The 17,977-nt window shown below is 43.4% G+C and overlaps 2 protein-coding genes across 5 annotated transcripts in view; one reads left to right on the plus strand and one right to left on the minus strand.

Moving 5' to 3' along the window:
- The window catches only part of DOCK8 (dedicator of cytokinesis 8), a 245,115-nt gene that overhangs the window by 6,004 nt on the left and 221,134 nt on the right, over positions 1-17,977 (minus strand). For all 3 annotated transcript variants that reach the window (XM_055428339.2, XM_055428342.2, XM_088837919.1), the window contains 4 exons: positions 16,552-16,641; positions 13,371-13,607; positions 9,140-9,283; positions 7,789-7,895 (listed from right to left, as the gene is read on the minus strand). In XM_055428339.2, the coding sequence (XP_055284314.2) occupies positions 7,789-7,895; positions 9,140-9,283; positions 13,371-13,607; positions 16,552-16,641 (578 nt within the window). The remainder of the gene's footprint in view (positions 1-7,788; positions 7,896-9,139; positions 9,284-13,370; positions 13,608-16,551; positions 16,642-17,977) is intronic.
- On the plus strand, positions 9,674-11,227 carry LOC129557628 (peptidyl-prolyl cis-trans isomerase D-like). 2 transcript variants are annotated; one of them, XM_055428347.2, is made up of 2 exons: positions 9,674-9,836; positions 9,908-11,227. In XM_055428347.2, the coding sequence occupies exons 1-2, from the start codon at positions 9,757-9,759 to the stop codon at positions 10,938-10,940; spliced, it is 1,113 nt and encodes a 370-aa protein (XP_055284322.2). In that variant the 5' UTR covers positions 9,674-9,756; the 3' UTR covers positions 10,941-11,227. The 2 variants fall into 2 exon arrangements, with proteins under 2 accessions (XP_055284322.2, XP_088694046.1); XM_088837920.1 differs by lacking the exon at positions 9,674-9,836 and having other exon boundaries at positions 9,906-11,227.

A 17,977-nucleotide genomic window follows, 5' to 3' on the forward strand; every position in this document is an offset into this window, starting at 1 on the left:
TGTTCACTTTGTCAGTAAGTTCACTGAACACAAGCATTTTCTCACAGTCAATGTGCTGGGGTTTTTCAGCAGGGTCCTGCAGAAACCAGACTGATGGGGACTAGAAGGGACAGGAAGTTGTGCTTTCAGAACACTGTTCTTAGTTTTTTGGGAAGTAACTCTCATAGGCCTCTGCCTAAGGAGTTAGACGTCTTTTCCACAGAGAGGGTGGCCATGAGCCCTCCCTCTCTGGATCTCTTGCCCTCCCTCCTCTGCAATGTTCCTTCAGCATAGCTCACCCATCAGTCCCTGAGTATGACAAAAAATTGCTAGTTGCTTCATCAACATCCATTCCCTGTCTTCCTTAACAACAGAACTCGAGGTGGTAAACATGGGCTTCCATGATGGCTCAGACATAAAGAATCCACCGACAATGCGGGAGACCTGGGTTCAGTCCTTGAGTTGGGAAGATCCCCTGGAGGAGGGCAGAGTAACCCACTCCAGTATTCTTGCCGGGAGAATCCCCATGGACAGAGAAGTCTGGAGGGCTACATCCATGGGATCACAAAGAGTTGGACACAACTGAGCGGCTATGCACACACACAGGTGGTATACCCACTTGGAAAACTCCATTACCTACCCTCCCTTATAAAAAGGGATGTCTGATGAGATATAAAATGAAGTCACTAGGAAAGCTCTTAAAAGGTGTGTAGGCGTTTGCTCTTTCCTTATTTCTATTCCTGATACTTGCCTAGGATGTGACTGTGATTGCCAGAGCCTTAGCAGCCATTTTGTGACTACGAGGATAGATACACTAAAACCAGGATAGCAGAGCAAAAGAATGGGAAGAGCCAGGATCTCTGATGACTTTATGTGACTAACACACAGCTGTGGGGTGGCTATCTCTTATCTTATTTTATATGAGAGAAAAATAAGTTTCTATCTTAAGTCACTCTTACTTCCTTTCTCTGTTACTAGCAACTGAATGTAGTGCCTAGTGAGAACTGCATTGCATAATAGTTAAAAGGACAGACTCTGGAACTGGAGTACTCACTTCTGAATCTTGCTTTGCAACTTATTGGCTTTGTGACATTAGGCAAGTTACTTATGCATTCCACGCCTTAGTTTCTTCACTTGGGACATGATGGTGGTAACAGCCTACCTCATAAACTTTTATAAAGATTAAATGAACTAAATATATAAAATGCTTAGAATGTGTAGAAATTATTTGTTCTATGTAAGAATGAGGATGACCTTTTAGAGATTTTATATTCCAGTCCATTTTTTTCACAGCTGATGAAACTAAGATGCAGAGATGAAGTACCCTGTCCAGAGTCACACGCCTTTGGGGACAAAAAAACATGTATATAAATCCAAGATCCTGATGCTCCCAGGCCAATGTCTCATCAGCCCTACCATGTGTTATGGTACAAACCTTACAGAGGCAGATGAGTCATTGGTAGATAATATCTGCATTTAATTCACATTAATTCTCTTTCCTACTCAAATAGATCCAATTTCTATTTGCTCCATAATGTGATATTTATCAGTCACTTCATATGTGCCAAGTCCTATTCTAAGCTCTATGAACTGACTCTCTGTTTTGATACTAACTTTAAGAGGTTGTTACTATTTTATTCCCATTTTATGGCTTGGGAAACTGAGGTTGGGTAACTTGCCCAAGGTCACAAAGCTAGTTAAGGCCAAGTGGGTATTTAAAGCCAGGTGACTGGGCTCAAGAGCCCACAGTCTTGACCCCAACCCCACAGATGCTGCCTATGAAAGATCCTGGCTCTTCCAGCTAGAAGCTAGGCATATGGCTTTGGTCTCAAGTTGGAACTATTCTCTCTGGAGTCCCAATTTATGGTATTCTGCTTTTCTCATCTTCTCGGTAACACTTCAGCAAGCTCCACCTGAGCTGCTGGAATAGGGGGAGAACCTGACAGAGACGTGGAGATCAGATTGGCCCCCTGATCTCCCATGACTGCTGTGACACATAGTTCCAGGCCCTTTAAGGGAAGGAAGGATTATCTGGGGGCAAGGCACCAAAAGAACAACTGGCCTTTTTGCAGGAAGAGCTTTAGAGGATATGAGGGTCCCATGGGCAGAACCACCTCAGCTGGACACCTCCCTGTGGCTTTCTCCAACCATGTCTCCAGCATTTCCTCCTCCCAGCCTGACCTCTACCAAACCCCAGACCCCAGAGGAAGCCTGTTTCACTGGGAGACTAGTTTAATTCCTGATTCTGCCACTTAGCTGCTGTGTGATCTTGGGCTAATCACAGTCTCCTTCAACCTCATTTCTCTCATCTGTACAGCGGGTTTATGGGGATGAAATGGTCTCGGTGTTTGAAGACCTAGCTGTGTGGCTGCCAGCGGGAGTGCTGGGCAGCCAGCGTGGCCTGCTTCTCCTAGGACGAACAGCAGATAACGGTCCAACCGAAGACACAGTTTCTGGGCGCCTGCATCACACTGATGGGGAGGCACGTGTGACTGAAAGTACAGGGCACTGTGGGGGGCAGGGGGTGCACCCCAGGGCAGAAGGCGCAGCTGCGGCTGGATCTTCCTGTGTTACCAAGCCCCCCTACCTCCCTCGGATGGGCTGCCCCAGAGGGGCCCACGCAGCTGCCTCACTTGGGTAAGCCACAGTGGCCCTGTCTCCTCCTCTTAAGGGGCCAGATTGGGACTATGGGCTTGGGAATATGTCCAACCTTGAGTGTGATACCTGGAAGCAGATTCGGAGGACCTACTACAACATCCCAGAACCCAGGCGGGGGTGGGGTGCAAAGGTGTGTGTGTGTGTGCGCGTGTGAGGGGAAAGCCGTGTGCATGTCAGTGTGTGTGTGTGCGCACGTGCACATGTGTGCTGCTCATTTTGGCTCTCAGTTTTCAAGCCTCCTAGGCCCACTGAGACAGGCCTCTGTGACCCTGGAAAAGGGACACAAGTCCTTCAAGCGTCCCCACTACAGACCTGCTCCGGAGCAACCGCTCATGATGTTTAAGGCTTTGTTTTCCCACCAAACATTCAGATCACTTTTCACCAACTGTTTCTTTTATCACCCACACTGCACAGTTGCTTTTCTTTTGGCCACTTGGACAGATTCACTCTCCTTCCTCTTCACAGACCATAAGTCCATTTAAGACTCTGACCATTTGTGCAGTGAGATTCTATTGATATATCTGAGACAATATCCCTTAAAGGCAATCTGGGACTGGTGTCATCGAGTCCGGCTATCTTTTCTTTAATTATAAAAGTAAATTTAAAAATCATTCAGTCTTTATAGGAATAAGAAAGTGTACATGTTATGGACTGAAGGGTTGTGTCCCACCAAAAACCACATGTTGAAGCCCTGACCCCCATGTGATGTGATTTGGAGGTGGGGCCTTTAGGAGGAATGAAGGTTAAAATTAGGCTGTAACGGTGGGACCCATATGATGGGATTAATGCCCTCATAAAAAGAGACCAGAGAACTGTCTGCTGCTTCTCTATACCATGTAAGGATACAGTGAGAAGATGGTTAAGCCAGCAAGAGAGAGAACCTCAGCTGAATCTGCTGGCCCCTTAATCTTGGTCTCCAGCCTCTACCACTGTGAGAAACAAATGTCTGTTGTTCAGCTACTCAATCTGTGATATTTTATTATAGCAGCCTAACCTAAGAAATACAAGAAGAAAAATTAAAAATACAGACTGGCACAGATTTCAGTGTTTTAAATGGTCTGCTTGCTCTGCGGAGCAAAGGAGGGAAAAAGAATGCTGTAACTCTCCACCTTGGCTTCTGAAACCCGGAGATGATTCAGAAGTGGATCAAGGCCCCAACTTGGCAACCATCTGAAGAGCTGCAGGACTGGCTGGATGAGCATCAGCTGCAGCAGGTCAGCCTGCCAGGTTCTTTACAGCTTCATCCAGTCTGTCACAGCTGAGTCAGAAAGGCCACTGCCTGGCAGTGGGACCGCAGTGCAGTATAACCAGGAGCGTACATTTCTGCTATTGGCAGTCAGCATCAGAAGGCTTACTTATAGGGGGCTTCCCTGGTGGCTCAGACGGTAAACAGTCTGCCTGCAATGTGGGAGAACTGGGTTCAATCCCTGGGTTGGGAGGATCCCCTGGAGAGGGCAATGGCTACCCACTCCAGTATTCTTGCCTGGAGAATTCCATGGACAGAGAAATCTGGCGGGCTACAGTCTGTGGGGTCACAGAGAGTCAGACACGACTGAGCAACTAACAGTTTTTCACTTTTTCAGGCTCATTTATGTTCACCTTGGAAATCTGGGCTTACTGATTTATCTACGGCCCAAGCCTGCTGAGAAGCTGGCACTCACTCAAGGCAAACCTGGGCACATTTTCATGCCCAAACATTTCCCACTCCTGTGTCACCTTTGTAGACAGCAGAGTTGGGGGAGAAAATACACTGGTACAAACAACGTGAGCAAACAGTTTCTCTATTCACTGCAGAGCTGCAACTTGCTGACTGAACTTGAGAAGCAATTAAGCCATGGAGCAAAGGAAGGTTTCCTCAGCTGCTACTTGTGTTGAAGGTATAAGTTACAGATCATCAAATTCACCCTTGTGAATGTACAGTTTGATGAGTTTAATCATCATTTATGTATTAAACTGTAAATGTATAGTTTAATATGGTTATGCAACCTCTACCACAGGGCAGGAGGAGACGGGGATGACAGAGAATGAGATAGCTGGATGGCATCACCGACTCGATGGACAGGAGTTTGAGTGAACTCCGGGAGTTGGTGATGGATCAGGAGGCCTGGCGTGCTGTGATTCACGGGGTTACAAAGAGTCAGACACGACTGAACGACTGAATTAAATTGAACTGAACTGAACCTTCACCACAGTCTTGCCCACTACTTTTGATCCATGTGAAACAAAGTGGAAAGTTACCGTCCTCTGACTTTGACAGTGAAGTAGTGAGCAGAAGTACTGTATCGCTGTAGCCGTGTCTCATTTGTACTAGGACTTCGCTTTGGCACACATGTAGTGTGGTGCCTGGTACAAAGTGTGGGCTCAATAACTGTTTGCTGAATGAATGAACTGGTATCTACAGTTGTTTAAAAAAGTATAAAAGTAATGGCATGTTCACTGTTTTGAAGGGAGGAAAGGGGGAGAAAAATGCTGAGTGACAACAGGCAGGACCTGATGGAGGGAGCCCTTGGGGAGGGGGAGGAGAGGAGAAAATGTGAGATGGGGGCAATCAAGCAACCTCTACATCTTCACAGTCTCTGCTCAAAGTTCAGTTCCATCCAGCAGCTTTAGCAGCACCTGGAAGCTTGTTAGAAATGCAGAGTCTCAGGCCCACCCCAGAACCGCTGAATCAGAGCCTGCATTTGAACAAGATTCCCAGGTCATCTGTTTGCACAGCAAATGTTTGAAAAGCACCGACAGATATTCTTGAGGCTTTCCTAGAACAGGGCAGCAGCCCACCCAGCACAGGGGAAGGACTACAGCTTTGTTTCCCATAGGAAACACTGGAAGGGTTGGAGAACAACATTTTAAATGGTGGATTTGATTTTGGAAAGCAACCATTTTTGCGGGCCATCTGGGGAGAAAGATAACTTCACCATCAAAAGTCTAATACATGACTTTGCTAGAGGATCATCCATAAGAAAATTCATCTTTTGTGTATCTGGCCTGGGACTGGTTTGACTCAGCTTTGGTTCTCTTTGTAGTCACCTGTCCTCAGGCTGGAAGCTAATTAGAAATGCTTGTTCGGTAGATGTAGAAGGACATTTTAACTAAGAAACAAAAAATCACTTCTCTTAGCAAGCTTCCTTTTACATTTATATTCTTTTCAGAGACCTATTTATTTAGCTATACCGGTGTCTTTCCAGGCTCTCCTCCCTGTGCTGGTGTGCCCACGGAACGCACTGCTCTTGCCAACTCAGGGGAGCCCAGAAGCATCAAGGACACCCCTACCTCTGCGTCTTGTGCTCCTGTCGGTCCCTTTACCAGTAATGGCTCCATCTTCCCGTTGCCCTCTTCCTACCACCTACATACTCAAGACAAGGTGTCAGTAATGTTATCCCATAAAGCCTTCCCCAGTCACTCCAGTCTGCAACTGACTCTTCTCTTCTGAACTTCATAAACCTGTATTTCTTGTACTCTCCACAGTTCTTAGCACAAGCTGCAGAGCTTTGCTGTTTAGCCAAATAAAAGTCCTCTTGTCAGGAGCTGAGGAATACCCAGCTCCTGCATTCCCACAACTACTAGCATACCTGGGTCCCAGTGTGTGTGCTTATTAAACATTTCACAGGTCCTTGTGGAGGTCCAGAGAGGCCCAGGTCACTGTCACCTTCAGGAGCCTTTCACCATAACTCATTTTTAAAATATAGATTGACTTTTAAAATTTATTTACTTTTTTGGCTATACTGCAAGGCTTGTGGGATTTTAGTTCCCTGCCCAGGGAGTGAACCTGCATCCTCAGCAACGAAAGCACAGAACCTTAACCACTGGTTTGCTGAGGAATCCCCCCATAGCTCATTTTAAATGAAAATATGTGGGAAATAACTTGATCTTTAAAAATCCCCCCAATATTCTTCTAGGCTTTTGTTTTATGAAAATGCAGTATTTACTGAAGAATATCTAGCTTTGGTATAATGTCAAAATTGCTAAAAAGTACAGGAAGCAATTCAAATATAAAACAATAAATATAATTTCTGTATGTGTGCATATATGAATGCAGGCACACACATATACACAGCCACACACACACACCCCTATTACTAGGCAGTTGTGATTCACTGTAGGACAAAGAATGTCTCCTGTATACATAGCAAATTTACGTTCATCTCACTAAAGCCTGTGAAGGAGGAAAACCTCACCTGACAGTAGCATTCTGGTGAGCTTTCACTAATTCAGCAAGCTTTAACTTTTAGCCTTCTTTACCCCATCTGCCAAACAAACATATTCCTATACTTTACATGCTACTCTAAGGTTCCGGATGAAAAGAAGTCCATGTATTTCTGATATCTTTCTCTCTTACGGGTGAGGAGCCATCATATCCTTTGTAATCATTCTTCCTAGGGCCACAGGAGTCCAGCAGACTGGTCTGCACTGTAGCAGCTTGCAAGACTGCCCCAAGACTCACTTCCTATCTAGGCTCAACAGGCTGCTCTGGCAGCCAGTTCTACTGCAGAATTCAAGAGCAGAGATAAGGCTTGTCTGCCAGTGGGAACTGCCATCGCAATGACAGCTTTGTAAACTTCCAGTTACAGAATCTTGACTCTATCAGTTTGAGGCAGTGTCTTACATTTCTAAAAATCAGTTATTGTATGATGGGAAATTACAAAGACTGCCAATGCCAGGAAACTCTCAGGCTCTAACGCACTGTGGAATATCAGCAAACTGAAGGAAGTGTGGGCTCTATGGATTCAGAAGAGCTGGTGTGAACTCAACTCTGCTACTAACTGGCTGTGTGACCTTAAGTCAATCATCTCCCATCTCTGACCCTGCATTTCCTCTTTTGTAAAATGAAGACTTATTTTATTTACAATGTGACTGTGGGACACATGAGAGATGATAAAAATGAAAGCACCGTAGAGTTTGTTAGTTACTAGTGCAAGCAGTGCTGCTCTGCAGAGGCCTCTCAAACTTGAGCATGCATCTGAATCACCTGGAGCATTGTTAAAATACAGGTTGCTGGGCCCCATCTCTGGAGATTCTTACTCAGTGTATCTGACTGGTATCTGAGAATCTGCCTCGCTAGCAAATTTCTCAAGGGATGCAGAAGCTGCTGGCCTGGGAACCACACTTTGAGAACCATTGCTCTACTGAACTCCCAGTCATTTCCCCTCTTACCGCATTATGAATTCCTTAAAGCATAATCTCAACTTGTTGTGATGCCGATAAAGTTTTGGGTCAGCTGGAATTTCAGCCAAAAATACTTGGGCTACTTCCAGTGGTCCCTGATAGAAAAAAGTGAAAAACATTACTGATATTGGAAAGAAAGTGAAATTACTTGGGAGAAAATGTTGGAGCAACTTCTTAGTTTGAACATTTAATTCTGTAGTTCGTTAAACTGAAACAAAAAATCAAGGAAGGTCTTGAACTCAGGAAAATGTTGATTCCTTAGGAAGAGTCTACAGTTTTAGGAGAACATTCAAAAGCATAAATGTATTTCCTTAATCAAATGCTACTAATAATATATTTTCCTTCATACATAAAGGTAATATACTACATCAAATTAGAGTTGCTTTTCTGAAATAGGGATTGTCTTGATCCATCCATTCTATTCATTTGTCTAGTTGCCCTAGTGCCAAGCACCATTTTGTGTAATTGCTGGCTTGAGTCAGAGATACGCACAGTATATGTGTAATCCACATGGTTGCAGGCTTATAAAGTCTTCCATTTTCATTAAAAGATTGTGACTTACAAAAAGCAAAAGCTTCTTAATATTTTCTGATCTTGGAAATGTAATGAATACCATTTCTGTCACTTTGATATTCCCTGGGCACAGAATTTTTGCAGGGGAGTTCAGCTGTGCAGAGTGAGGAAAGGGTCATGATATTCACTGAGTTTTGAGTGTGAAGGTGTGTAGATTTAGTTCTGAAACTAAAGAAGCACACTGGACAGACAGAACTGTTAGAACTCCCTCCATCTGAGGCTGGATCAGATGGAGGCTGGATCAGATGGAGGCTGGATCACTCCATGGTGAGACTGGAGTTAGAATTCTAATGAATCTTGAAGATTTAGTCTGTTTTGAAGTGGCCCAAGAAGCAGGGTTCCAGGTCACTCCTGCTTTGCAGTGCTCCTAACATACTGGTTTCATCTGACTGACTTAGGAGGTGGATGTTCTAGACCCTTTCCCTTCTCTCCCATGGCATTCTTAAAATTTATCTCAAGCCATGCAACAACTCTGCCTAAAGTGGAGATGACTAAGCACTCCACCCAGATCATATGCCAGAACGGGCCCCGACTGAAGACTTCTCCAAGGAAATGGTACTCCTGAGACATGGTCCACTCAGCTCTAGGATTTCTTACCTACCTTTGGTTGTTACATGAAGCTGAAGAGACCTCAGGTGTTCAGTCTTAGTTTAAGAACACCATTGGCATGTTGCTCAGACTTCTCATTGACTTCAAGGAAGGAGGGTGCAGACATATAATGAAAATCAAAATAACAGAGGAGCTGCCACCAGCTAGTTTTGCTTACCTGATTGACAGTAGCTCCAACAGAGCCTTGCAGCACCATCTGAAGCATCTTGGCATCAGGAGGCTCCTGGTTAACGGCAACTGCTAATTGCAGAGTCTTCTTCTTCATATCTTCAATGGCAACTTCAATTGGTGTCAAAACAAACTGAATGTGAGACATAAATGTAGGGAAGGTCACTGTCAGGTCTTATAAGCCATGAGCAAGCATGGAGCTATGACAAAGAGGACACTTGGGTTTGAAGCATCAGTGAAGGCTTTCAGAGCAATTTAGAATAATCTTGAAAGGTTAAGAGGAAGGAAGAGGCTAACATTTCTTGAGTACTTATTATGTACCAGAAGCTTTACATACATTTATCATTTACCTCTTTAAACAACCTCCTATTCTCTCCATGTTACGATCAAAGAAGGATTTGTAAGGTGAAGGAAGTGCCACAAAATGACACTGGTCATAAGTGGGGAGGTCAGATTTTGACGACTATAATATCCACATTCAAAATCCATGTTTCGAAGCAGCTCACCAGCGCCGGCGTTCCTCGCGGACCTCGTGACTTTCGGGTTCGTGCTGCACGGTGACCGCGCGGTGCTACGAGGCGGTCGTGCACGCGTCCTAAGGCCACAATGTCGCATCCATCCCCCCAAGCGAAGCCCTCCAACCCCAGTAACCCCCGAGTCTTCTTCGACGTGGACATCGGAGGGGAGCGAGGAAAAAACTGAGGCCGTAAGTCTGGGACAGAGCATCTCAGCTCTCTTCAAAGAGATGAGGAAGGAGTCAAGTTGGTCGAATTGTCTTAGAATTGTTTGCAGATATTGTACCCAAAACTGCAGAAAATTTTCGTGCATTGTGTACAGGAGAAAAAGGCATTGGACCCACCACTGGGAAACCTCTCCATTTCAAAGGATGTCCTTTCCATAGAATTATTAAGAAATTTATGATTCAGGGTGGAGACTTCTCAAATCAGAATGGGACAGGTGGAGAAAGTATTTATGGTGAAAAATTTGAAGATGAAAATTTCCATTATAAGCATGACAAGGAGGGATTGCTGAGCATGGCCAACGCGGGCAGCAACACCAATGGCTCCCAGTTCTTCATCACCACCGTTCCGACTCCGCATTTGGATGGGAAACACGTAGTGTTTGGCCAAGTGATTAAAGGAATGGGTGTGGCAAAGATTCTGGAAAATGTGGAGGTGAAAGGTGAAAAACCTGCCAAATTGTGCGTTATTGCAGAATGCGGAGAACTGAAAGAAGGGGAGGATTGGGGAATATTCCCAAAGGATGGATCTGGTGACAGTCACCCAGATTTCCCTGAGGATGCAGATGTGGATTTAAAAGATGTAGATAAAATTTTATTAATATCAGAAGTCTTAAAAAACATTGGAAATACGTTTTTCAAATCCCAGAACTGGGAGATGGCCGTTAACAAATACACAAAAGTTTTAAGGTATGTGGAAGGCTGCAGGGCTGCTGCTGAGGATGCAGATGGAGCAAAGCTGCAGCCTGTCGCTTTGAGCTGCGTGCTGAATATTGGCGCTTGCAAACTGAAGATGTCCGATTGGAAGGGCGCAGTTGATAGCTGTTTGGAGGCTCTTGAAATAGACCCATCAAATACCAAGGCACTCTACCATAGAGCCCAGGGATGGCAAGGATTAAAAGAATATGATCAAGCATTGGCTGATCTTAAGAAAGCTCAGGAAATAGCACCAGAAGACAAAGCTATCCAGGCAGAATTGCTGAAAGTCAAGCAAAAGATAAAGGCACAGAAAGATAAAGAGAAGGCAGCTTATGCAAAAATGTTTGCTTGATGAGGAATTCAGTTTTGCTTCAGTGTGTGTTGATTGTATGAGCGAGGAAGACAGTGTAACGGTTTGTCTGTTCTGTGTGATCCCTCTTGCGCTCCCTCTGATGCTGCGGTTCCCTGTGTTTACAGTCCAGGAATACGGATAGGGACTTACTCTTTAACACACCAGTGTTACAAACTACAATGGCGTCGATTCCCTCTTTAGTGACTCTGCATTAATCAAAGGATAATGGTGTCTCCAGCTTGTTTTTAAACTCCTAAAGACACATCGTGTTTGAATAAACAGACAAAAGCTTGAAAAAAAAAAAAAACAAAATCCATGTTTCTTATACACTGTTAGGTTTCCTTTCCTATTGTTGAACAAGTTACTTGACTTAAAATTGGGAAAGCACAGTAATCAAGACTTTCTTCTCCACCATAACACAAGATTTTGGCATCATGTATGCTTTCTCTAAATCACCTTGAAGGTGAATTCTTGATAAACAGAATTCTCTTCAGGGTCAGTCTGCTAGTTGTTGAGTTCTGTTGGTTTGGAGTATGGTCTAAATATTATTGGTGGAGTCATGTCCCCTCCAAATTCAGGTGTTCAAGTCCTAGACCCCAGTACTTCAGAATGTGACTTTAACTGAGATAGGGTCGTTACAGGGGTGATCAAGTTCAAAGGAAGTCATTAGGATGGGCCCAATCCAACATGACTTATATGTCCATCTAAGAATAAATCTGGACGCAGGGATATGCACAGGGGTAAGATGATGTACGAAATACAGGGAGAAGGCAGCCTTCTGCAAGCTAAGGAAAGAGGTCTGGAACAGAACCTTCCCTCATGTCTTTCAGAAGGAACCAACTCTGCCAGTGCCTTGATTTTTGACTTCTGGTCACTGGAACCATTAGACAATTAATTTCTGTTTCTAAGCCACCCAATCTGTGGTACTGTGTTATCTTAGCCTTAACAAACTAACATACTGACATTCTTGGAGGAACTACAAATGGCCAAGAAAAATTGTGAAGAGTCTTACTGAGACCATGATTTTATTTTTGTGCTGTACCAACCTGTCCTAGTGCTCAGAAGTCTAAAAGAGTAAGAAATACAGCAGATGCCTTCTAAGTGAACCTTCTCTTAGCCAGGTCATCAGTTTGGGCTTTCTTTGCCCTCTGTGAAGCCCACACTGTGACGTGGTTGCTGAACACATGAGCTGGTGGGCTACTCTCCAGGAAGGTCAGTCCCTGTGCGTCTGCACGAGGAGGTGTGTTATTCACCACAGTTCATTTTTGTTTGTTCACCAACTTGCTTATGCCTGTTATACTTGTTATTTTAATGACCTCATCTAATTCAGTAATGCATAAACTGGTGAACTATGGGTGTGGAAAGAAGAAGAGTTGTTTCTATGAAAACCAAGCTAATGCTTGGGCAAGACATTGTGAAACTGAGTTGCTATAAAGATTCCTGTCTTATTAGGTGTGCTCAAGAAAATGGTCAAAAGCTAGGGGCAAAAAAAAAGAAAAAAATCATAAAAATCTAGAAGCATTCTGCTCCCATGTTGTTTTACAAGGTTCTTTAAGCTCTCACTCTCCTTTACAGAAACCAAAACTGAACACATGGACATTGCATCATGGGTGAGGTTTATACAAGAAAGACAATGCTGAATTGTGATCAGCCAACCCTAAATCACAGGCAAGGCAGTGACTCTACACAGAATGAATGACAAATTAACGCACATGCATGTCTTTTAAACTAAAAGAAAATACTTATGTCTAATTTTCAGCAATTCTGTAGCTTGAGACATTTTCTTGATCCATGAATTTGAGGTCTTTTGCTATACATGGAACCAGAAGAGAGAAAGAGGTCTTTCCTGTATCAACGTTTAGCTAGGGAAACTGGTGAAGATAAGTGCCTTGCGCAACGTCACAGGAGGATATTGGGACTAGAAGACACCTGGTCTCCTGTCTAACTGGCCTGGTGCCCTCCTACAGCTCAACATCAACTCCTTGTGGCTACTCACTTGCTGGGCCTGTCTCTGATAATGAACAACAGAATGCTGTTGGAATCACCTGAAGCTTTCAAATATGTAAAAATTTAAATAAAATCTTTAAAATGTTTATATTTCAAGTAAATTTAACATTAAAATATAAATACAAAGTAAATGTTACAATCGTGTACATATATTTCTATTAAAGATATAACTTTAAAATAGAATATACTTAAATATCAAGTGTGCTATAAAGCACGCAGTTGCCTAAATGGGATTCCCTGGCACCATGATAGTGAGAGGATAACCACCTTAATAATAATTCAAAGGCATCCCTTTTTAGATATTTATGTGAGTCTGCCGTGAAGGAGCATGAAGGTAGCCTGCGTGTCATCCTGGGAGGAGACCCAGGCCCACTGGCTCAGCTATGGCCACTCAGTCCAAGCCCGTTCCCCCAGTGCCTTTACCTCCTCCTTCTGGGCGACGCTGATCCTGGTCTTGATGTAGGGGAAGGCGTGCAGGGTGGTCAGGATGGTGTTTCGCCGGTACTGCTCATGCAGCTCGCCCCGAGGCCGGCCCTCCAGGGTGAAGGGAGTGGTGTACATGAACCTCCGCAGGTTGAAATTCTTCTCAAAGTAGGTTAGCCTGTCTTTCATCTCATACTCATCAAAGTAGGGCTCCACGAAAGTGATCTGTATGTAGGCCTGAGTGGGGAAAGGAAAGGGATGAGCTTGTCTGCAAACTACCACCCAGGGCGCACAGCGGGGCCCACGGGACAGAGAGTGGCAGTACCTCTGTGCTCACAAAGGTGAGAGACCTAGGGAAGACTTCAGCTGTTAGCCATCCTTCCTCTCCACTCCCGAGGAGATGAGAGACAGGACTGGGAGAAGGTGAAGGGAGGGTTAAGTCAGGTCCACAAGCTGCCCCTCCTAGTAGAGCTCATGACCCAACTGAAACTTGGTGTGAGAATTTATAAAATGCTATTCAGAAGAAGCAAAACTTTGCTTTTGAGAACAACCATGCTTATTAGAATGGCCAAACTAAAGAAAACTGACAATACCAAGGCTGACAAGGAGAGGGAGTTGCTGGAGCTTTCATACACTGATGGTGGGAATGTACAATGGTACAGCCACCTTATGAAACAGATTGGCATACTGTTGAATTATATTGATCATATGACCCAGCAACTCCACTTTGGTGTGTGTGCCAACAGAAACGAAAACTTGTGTTTATATTAAACCCTGGACTCAAATGTCTATAGCAGCACTATACATAACAGACAAAAAAAAGGAATAACCCAGTGTCCCTCAAGTGGGGAATGGATAAACAAACTCTGATACAGCCGTACAACAGACTACGACTCGGTAGTAAAACAGAAATGAACCATTACAATATGGGTGAATCACAAATGCATTGTGCTAAGTGAAAGAAGTCAGACTCAAAAGGCTGTACAATTCCATTTATTTACTGTATGATTCTATTTACATGGCATTCTGGAAAAAACAAAACTACAAAGACAGAATATAGATTAATGACTTTCAGGGGCTAAACACAGAGGGAGGGGATGACCACAAAGAGGCATGGGGAAATAAATATTTTGGGGTGATGGAACTTATCTCTTGATTTAAAATTCATAGAGATACATACAATAAAAGGGAGTTTTACAGCATATATTTAATTTTAAAATGTATGCACATACACATGCACCCATACCAACACACTATGAAGAAGAGCACTTATTAAGAAAGAAGGCCTTAAAAAAAAAAAAGAATGATAATGACCACAGACTCTGCAAACTCATCCACTGAAATGGACAGATACGGTCACTGACTATTAACAAATACACATAAACCACTATTTAGTGTGATGAAATCTGGTTATAATCCTGGGTACAGATTCTCATTTAAAACTCTCACAGCTTACTTTGGGCATTTTAACAGAGGGGAAAACAGCACTCCACATCATATATGTCACCAATAACTCTACATGGCATGTACTGTGCCTAGCTCACCACGGGTAAACAGCCAATCTTGTCTTTCAAAGACCTCAAACTTTTCTGTGTGAAGCACTTCTACTCACCACAGTTATTGCTTCAAGCCTAGATTAGGGAATGTATCTGAAGTAAGTCCTTTGAAATATGTAGAAAAACAAACTCTTATATTTGAACACTTTCTTCCTACTGGCATTATCTTCATAATATCTCGGAGGGCAGAACTGAGAGAAGAGTTTAAATTTCTCACTTTATACGCCTGCTGGATGGCAACTGCTCCTCTGTTCCCCAGGCCTTAAAAATACCTTGAACTTGCATTATGTCCAAAAGCTTAGAAATCTCTTATGTACATATCTGGGCTGAGCAGGCAGTTATCACCCTATGGTATAATAAAGAATGTATCTGGTATTTGTCCTTCTTTCCTAGCACAGAGCTTCAAAACCTCTTGGAATTTCCTCAGTGATAGTCACTGTTATTCTCATGAAGTAACTCATGGTGGGTCCCTAGATAGCTTCAGAATGATGGCTGGTCATCAATAAGAACAATCTTCAGATTACACAATTGGGACTCTGGGCCAGCCTGACTGCTGGGGTAGGAGCAGGTTGGCGACTGAGTTCAGTAATGCAGTTGATGCTTTAATCAAACATGCCTATGTAATGGGATCGCAATAAAAACCCTGGACAACAAGGCTCAGTGGAGCTTCTTGGATGGTGAACACATTGATATGTCAGGAGGGCACCAGGCCTGGATTCCACAAGGAGAAGGCACAGAAGCTCTGGGATAGAACTAGCCCTTTGTGCAACCTTTATCACAAAACTATAAGCATCATTAAAGGCCTTTTCTGAGTTCTGAGAGTCATTCTAATGGATTATTTACTGAAAAGTGCCAAGGGAACCCACACATTTGTATTTGTTTGGTCAGAAATGCAGGCTGCTTGGGGTCCCACTTGAGGCTGGCATCTAAAGTGAGGGGAAGCTCCTGCAGGACTGAACCTTAGCTGGCAGAATTTGACATTAACTCTGCATATTGAGCATCAGAATTGCACTGTGGTACACCCAGCTAGGGGTGAGACAGAATACACCCTCGTGAGGAAACTGAAGTCCAAGCCCTTTTCATCATTCCTCCAACAGCACAATGACCCTGTATTTGGCTGAAAAGAATGCCTCCACCAAATGTTGTTAGTGAAAAGTTTGTATCTTTTCAACATACTTTAACTTGAGGATTCGAAGTTTTAATAGAAGGGCAGTAAAGAAGTGATTAGAAGTGCAGGTTTGAGAATCACAGACCCCAAGTTTGAATTCTGGCTTTGACACTTGCATGATCTTGCTTACCTATTCTAGATCTTACTTTTCTCATCTGTAAAATGGGAATAACAATATTTACATCAAGGAGCTATAGGAGGATGAAATGCAATGGTGTCTGTAAAGGGTCTAATACAGTGTCAGGCATACAGCTGGTCTTTAATAAATGGTAGCTCCTATTACGATCCCTGCCATTGAGTATGGTTTAAGACTTAACCATTAAACTGTAAACAACAACAAAAAAATTTGGTTGCACTGAAATGACGTGGAGTCCAGACAGAGGAGGTTATCTTATGTTTCAGTGGTAGAACAAAGGGAATCAGAGCCTAATGGCTATTTTTTGCAATATTCCCGTACCTTGTTAGGGTCCAACTTGGTTTTGTCCACAGGAGCAGAGTCTTTTATCACTTCCACAAATTCTGCACCAAAACATTGACTATAAAATGCCTAGACAAGAGAAACCAACAGATTATAAAGGTTATTTTAACATGCTGCAACTCTTTGTCTCTAGAAGCAGAATAAGTTTGGAACAAGTGTATGGTAGAACGTGCTCTCTGAATTATTTAATGTCCCTCCAAGCTAATGAGGCAAGTTCAGCATTTCCTGAGACAAAAATAAAAATAAAAGGAAGTCCAGCATTTGCAAACTGATCTATACTTCCATTTAAATGTATGCTTGACATCTAATTCAACAGCATCATCTATTTCCAGAAGATGCTCCAGGGTATAGAACTATTTACTTCTTGCCTTTTGTACCCTAGGAACTTGGAGGTCACGAGGCTTCCCATAGTGTGACAAACCATAGTGCACAGGAAGATAAAATACATGCTTCTAGTTCTAAATTGGGGAAACATACCAGGAACCAAGTGGCCTGGGGTCAATTGCTAGTTCCTCTCATGAGCTGAAAAACTTTGCGCAAGTCATCCATTCACTTTGAACCATGGCTTCGTTGGGTCAAGTAAGGATTAAAGTCTCTTGTCTCTTTTGGCATGGATGGATAGTATTGATATTAGGAGAAATTTGACAACAAAATTGTTTTAAGTTTGATAGTCATGAAAGGACATAAATTCAAAACAACAGCAAGAAAGCAAAAAGTGAATTTCCAGTTAATTGTCATCAGCATTTCAGGGGACCCTGCTTATTCAGCTTGAGATGATTTTGCTTAGGGAGCACCCCATGACTTTCCTCCTGAGTTCTTAGTGCCTGGCCCTTTCCCATGTCTGTTTCTTTCTTTCTCACTTTTCTCTAGGTTATTTCTCCCTTTCTCCAGCTCTTCCTCCAAGAACATGCCGCTCTCTTCTGCTACATTCTGGATCAAATGTAAACAGCAGGTTGCACTGTGGATGCCAGAACATGGGACTGGGTACTGACTGTGATTATCCAGAGAGGTGCTCCTTGGATCAAGAGGAAGAATTCACTGTGCCCAGGACACAGTGGGCCTACAGTTGAGCATCTCCAAATCATAAGCCGGAAGCGTTGTCTTGTAACACCAAGAAGAAGACCACAGAATTTTCTAGGGGAAATTTGATAATTTCGCCAGATGACTTTAAAGTCAAGATGATAAACTCCAAGTTGAAAAACTATTACTGAAATTTGGAAAGGTTTACAAGAAAGCACATGACATTGATTTGGATATTCTTGAAAATATTCACCATATAAATTTACAAACTTTGAAGAGTATGGGGCTTCCCAGGTGGTACTAGTGGTAAAGGACCTGCCTCCCAATGCAAGAGACATGAGACTCGAGTTCGATCCCTGGGTTAGGAAGATCCGCTGGAGGAGGC

Source organism: Moschus berezovskii, chromosome 7, assembly GCF_049115385.1.
Source record: "Moschus berezovskii isolate FMDL1 chromosome 7, NW_MosBer_1.0, whole genome shotgun sequence".
Classification (NCBI taxonomy): Eukaryota; Metazoa; Chordata; class Mammalia; order Artiodactyla; family Moschidae; genus Moschus; species Moschus berezovskii.

What these genes read in the sequence shown, in the direction of transcription:
- LOC129557628 (XM_055428347.2), top strand. Translation starts at nt 9,757, where the DNA reads ATGTCGCATCCATCCCCCCAAGCGAAGCCCTCCAACCCCAGTAACCCC. An exon ending in GACGTGGACATCGGAGGGGA is followed by an intron (nt 9,837 to 9,907) that starts GCGAGGAAAAAA and finishes ATGAGGAAGGAG; the next exon opens with TCAAGTTGGTCGAATTGTCT.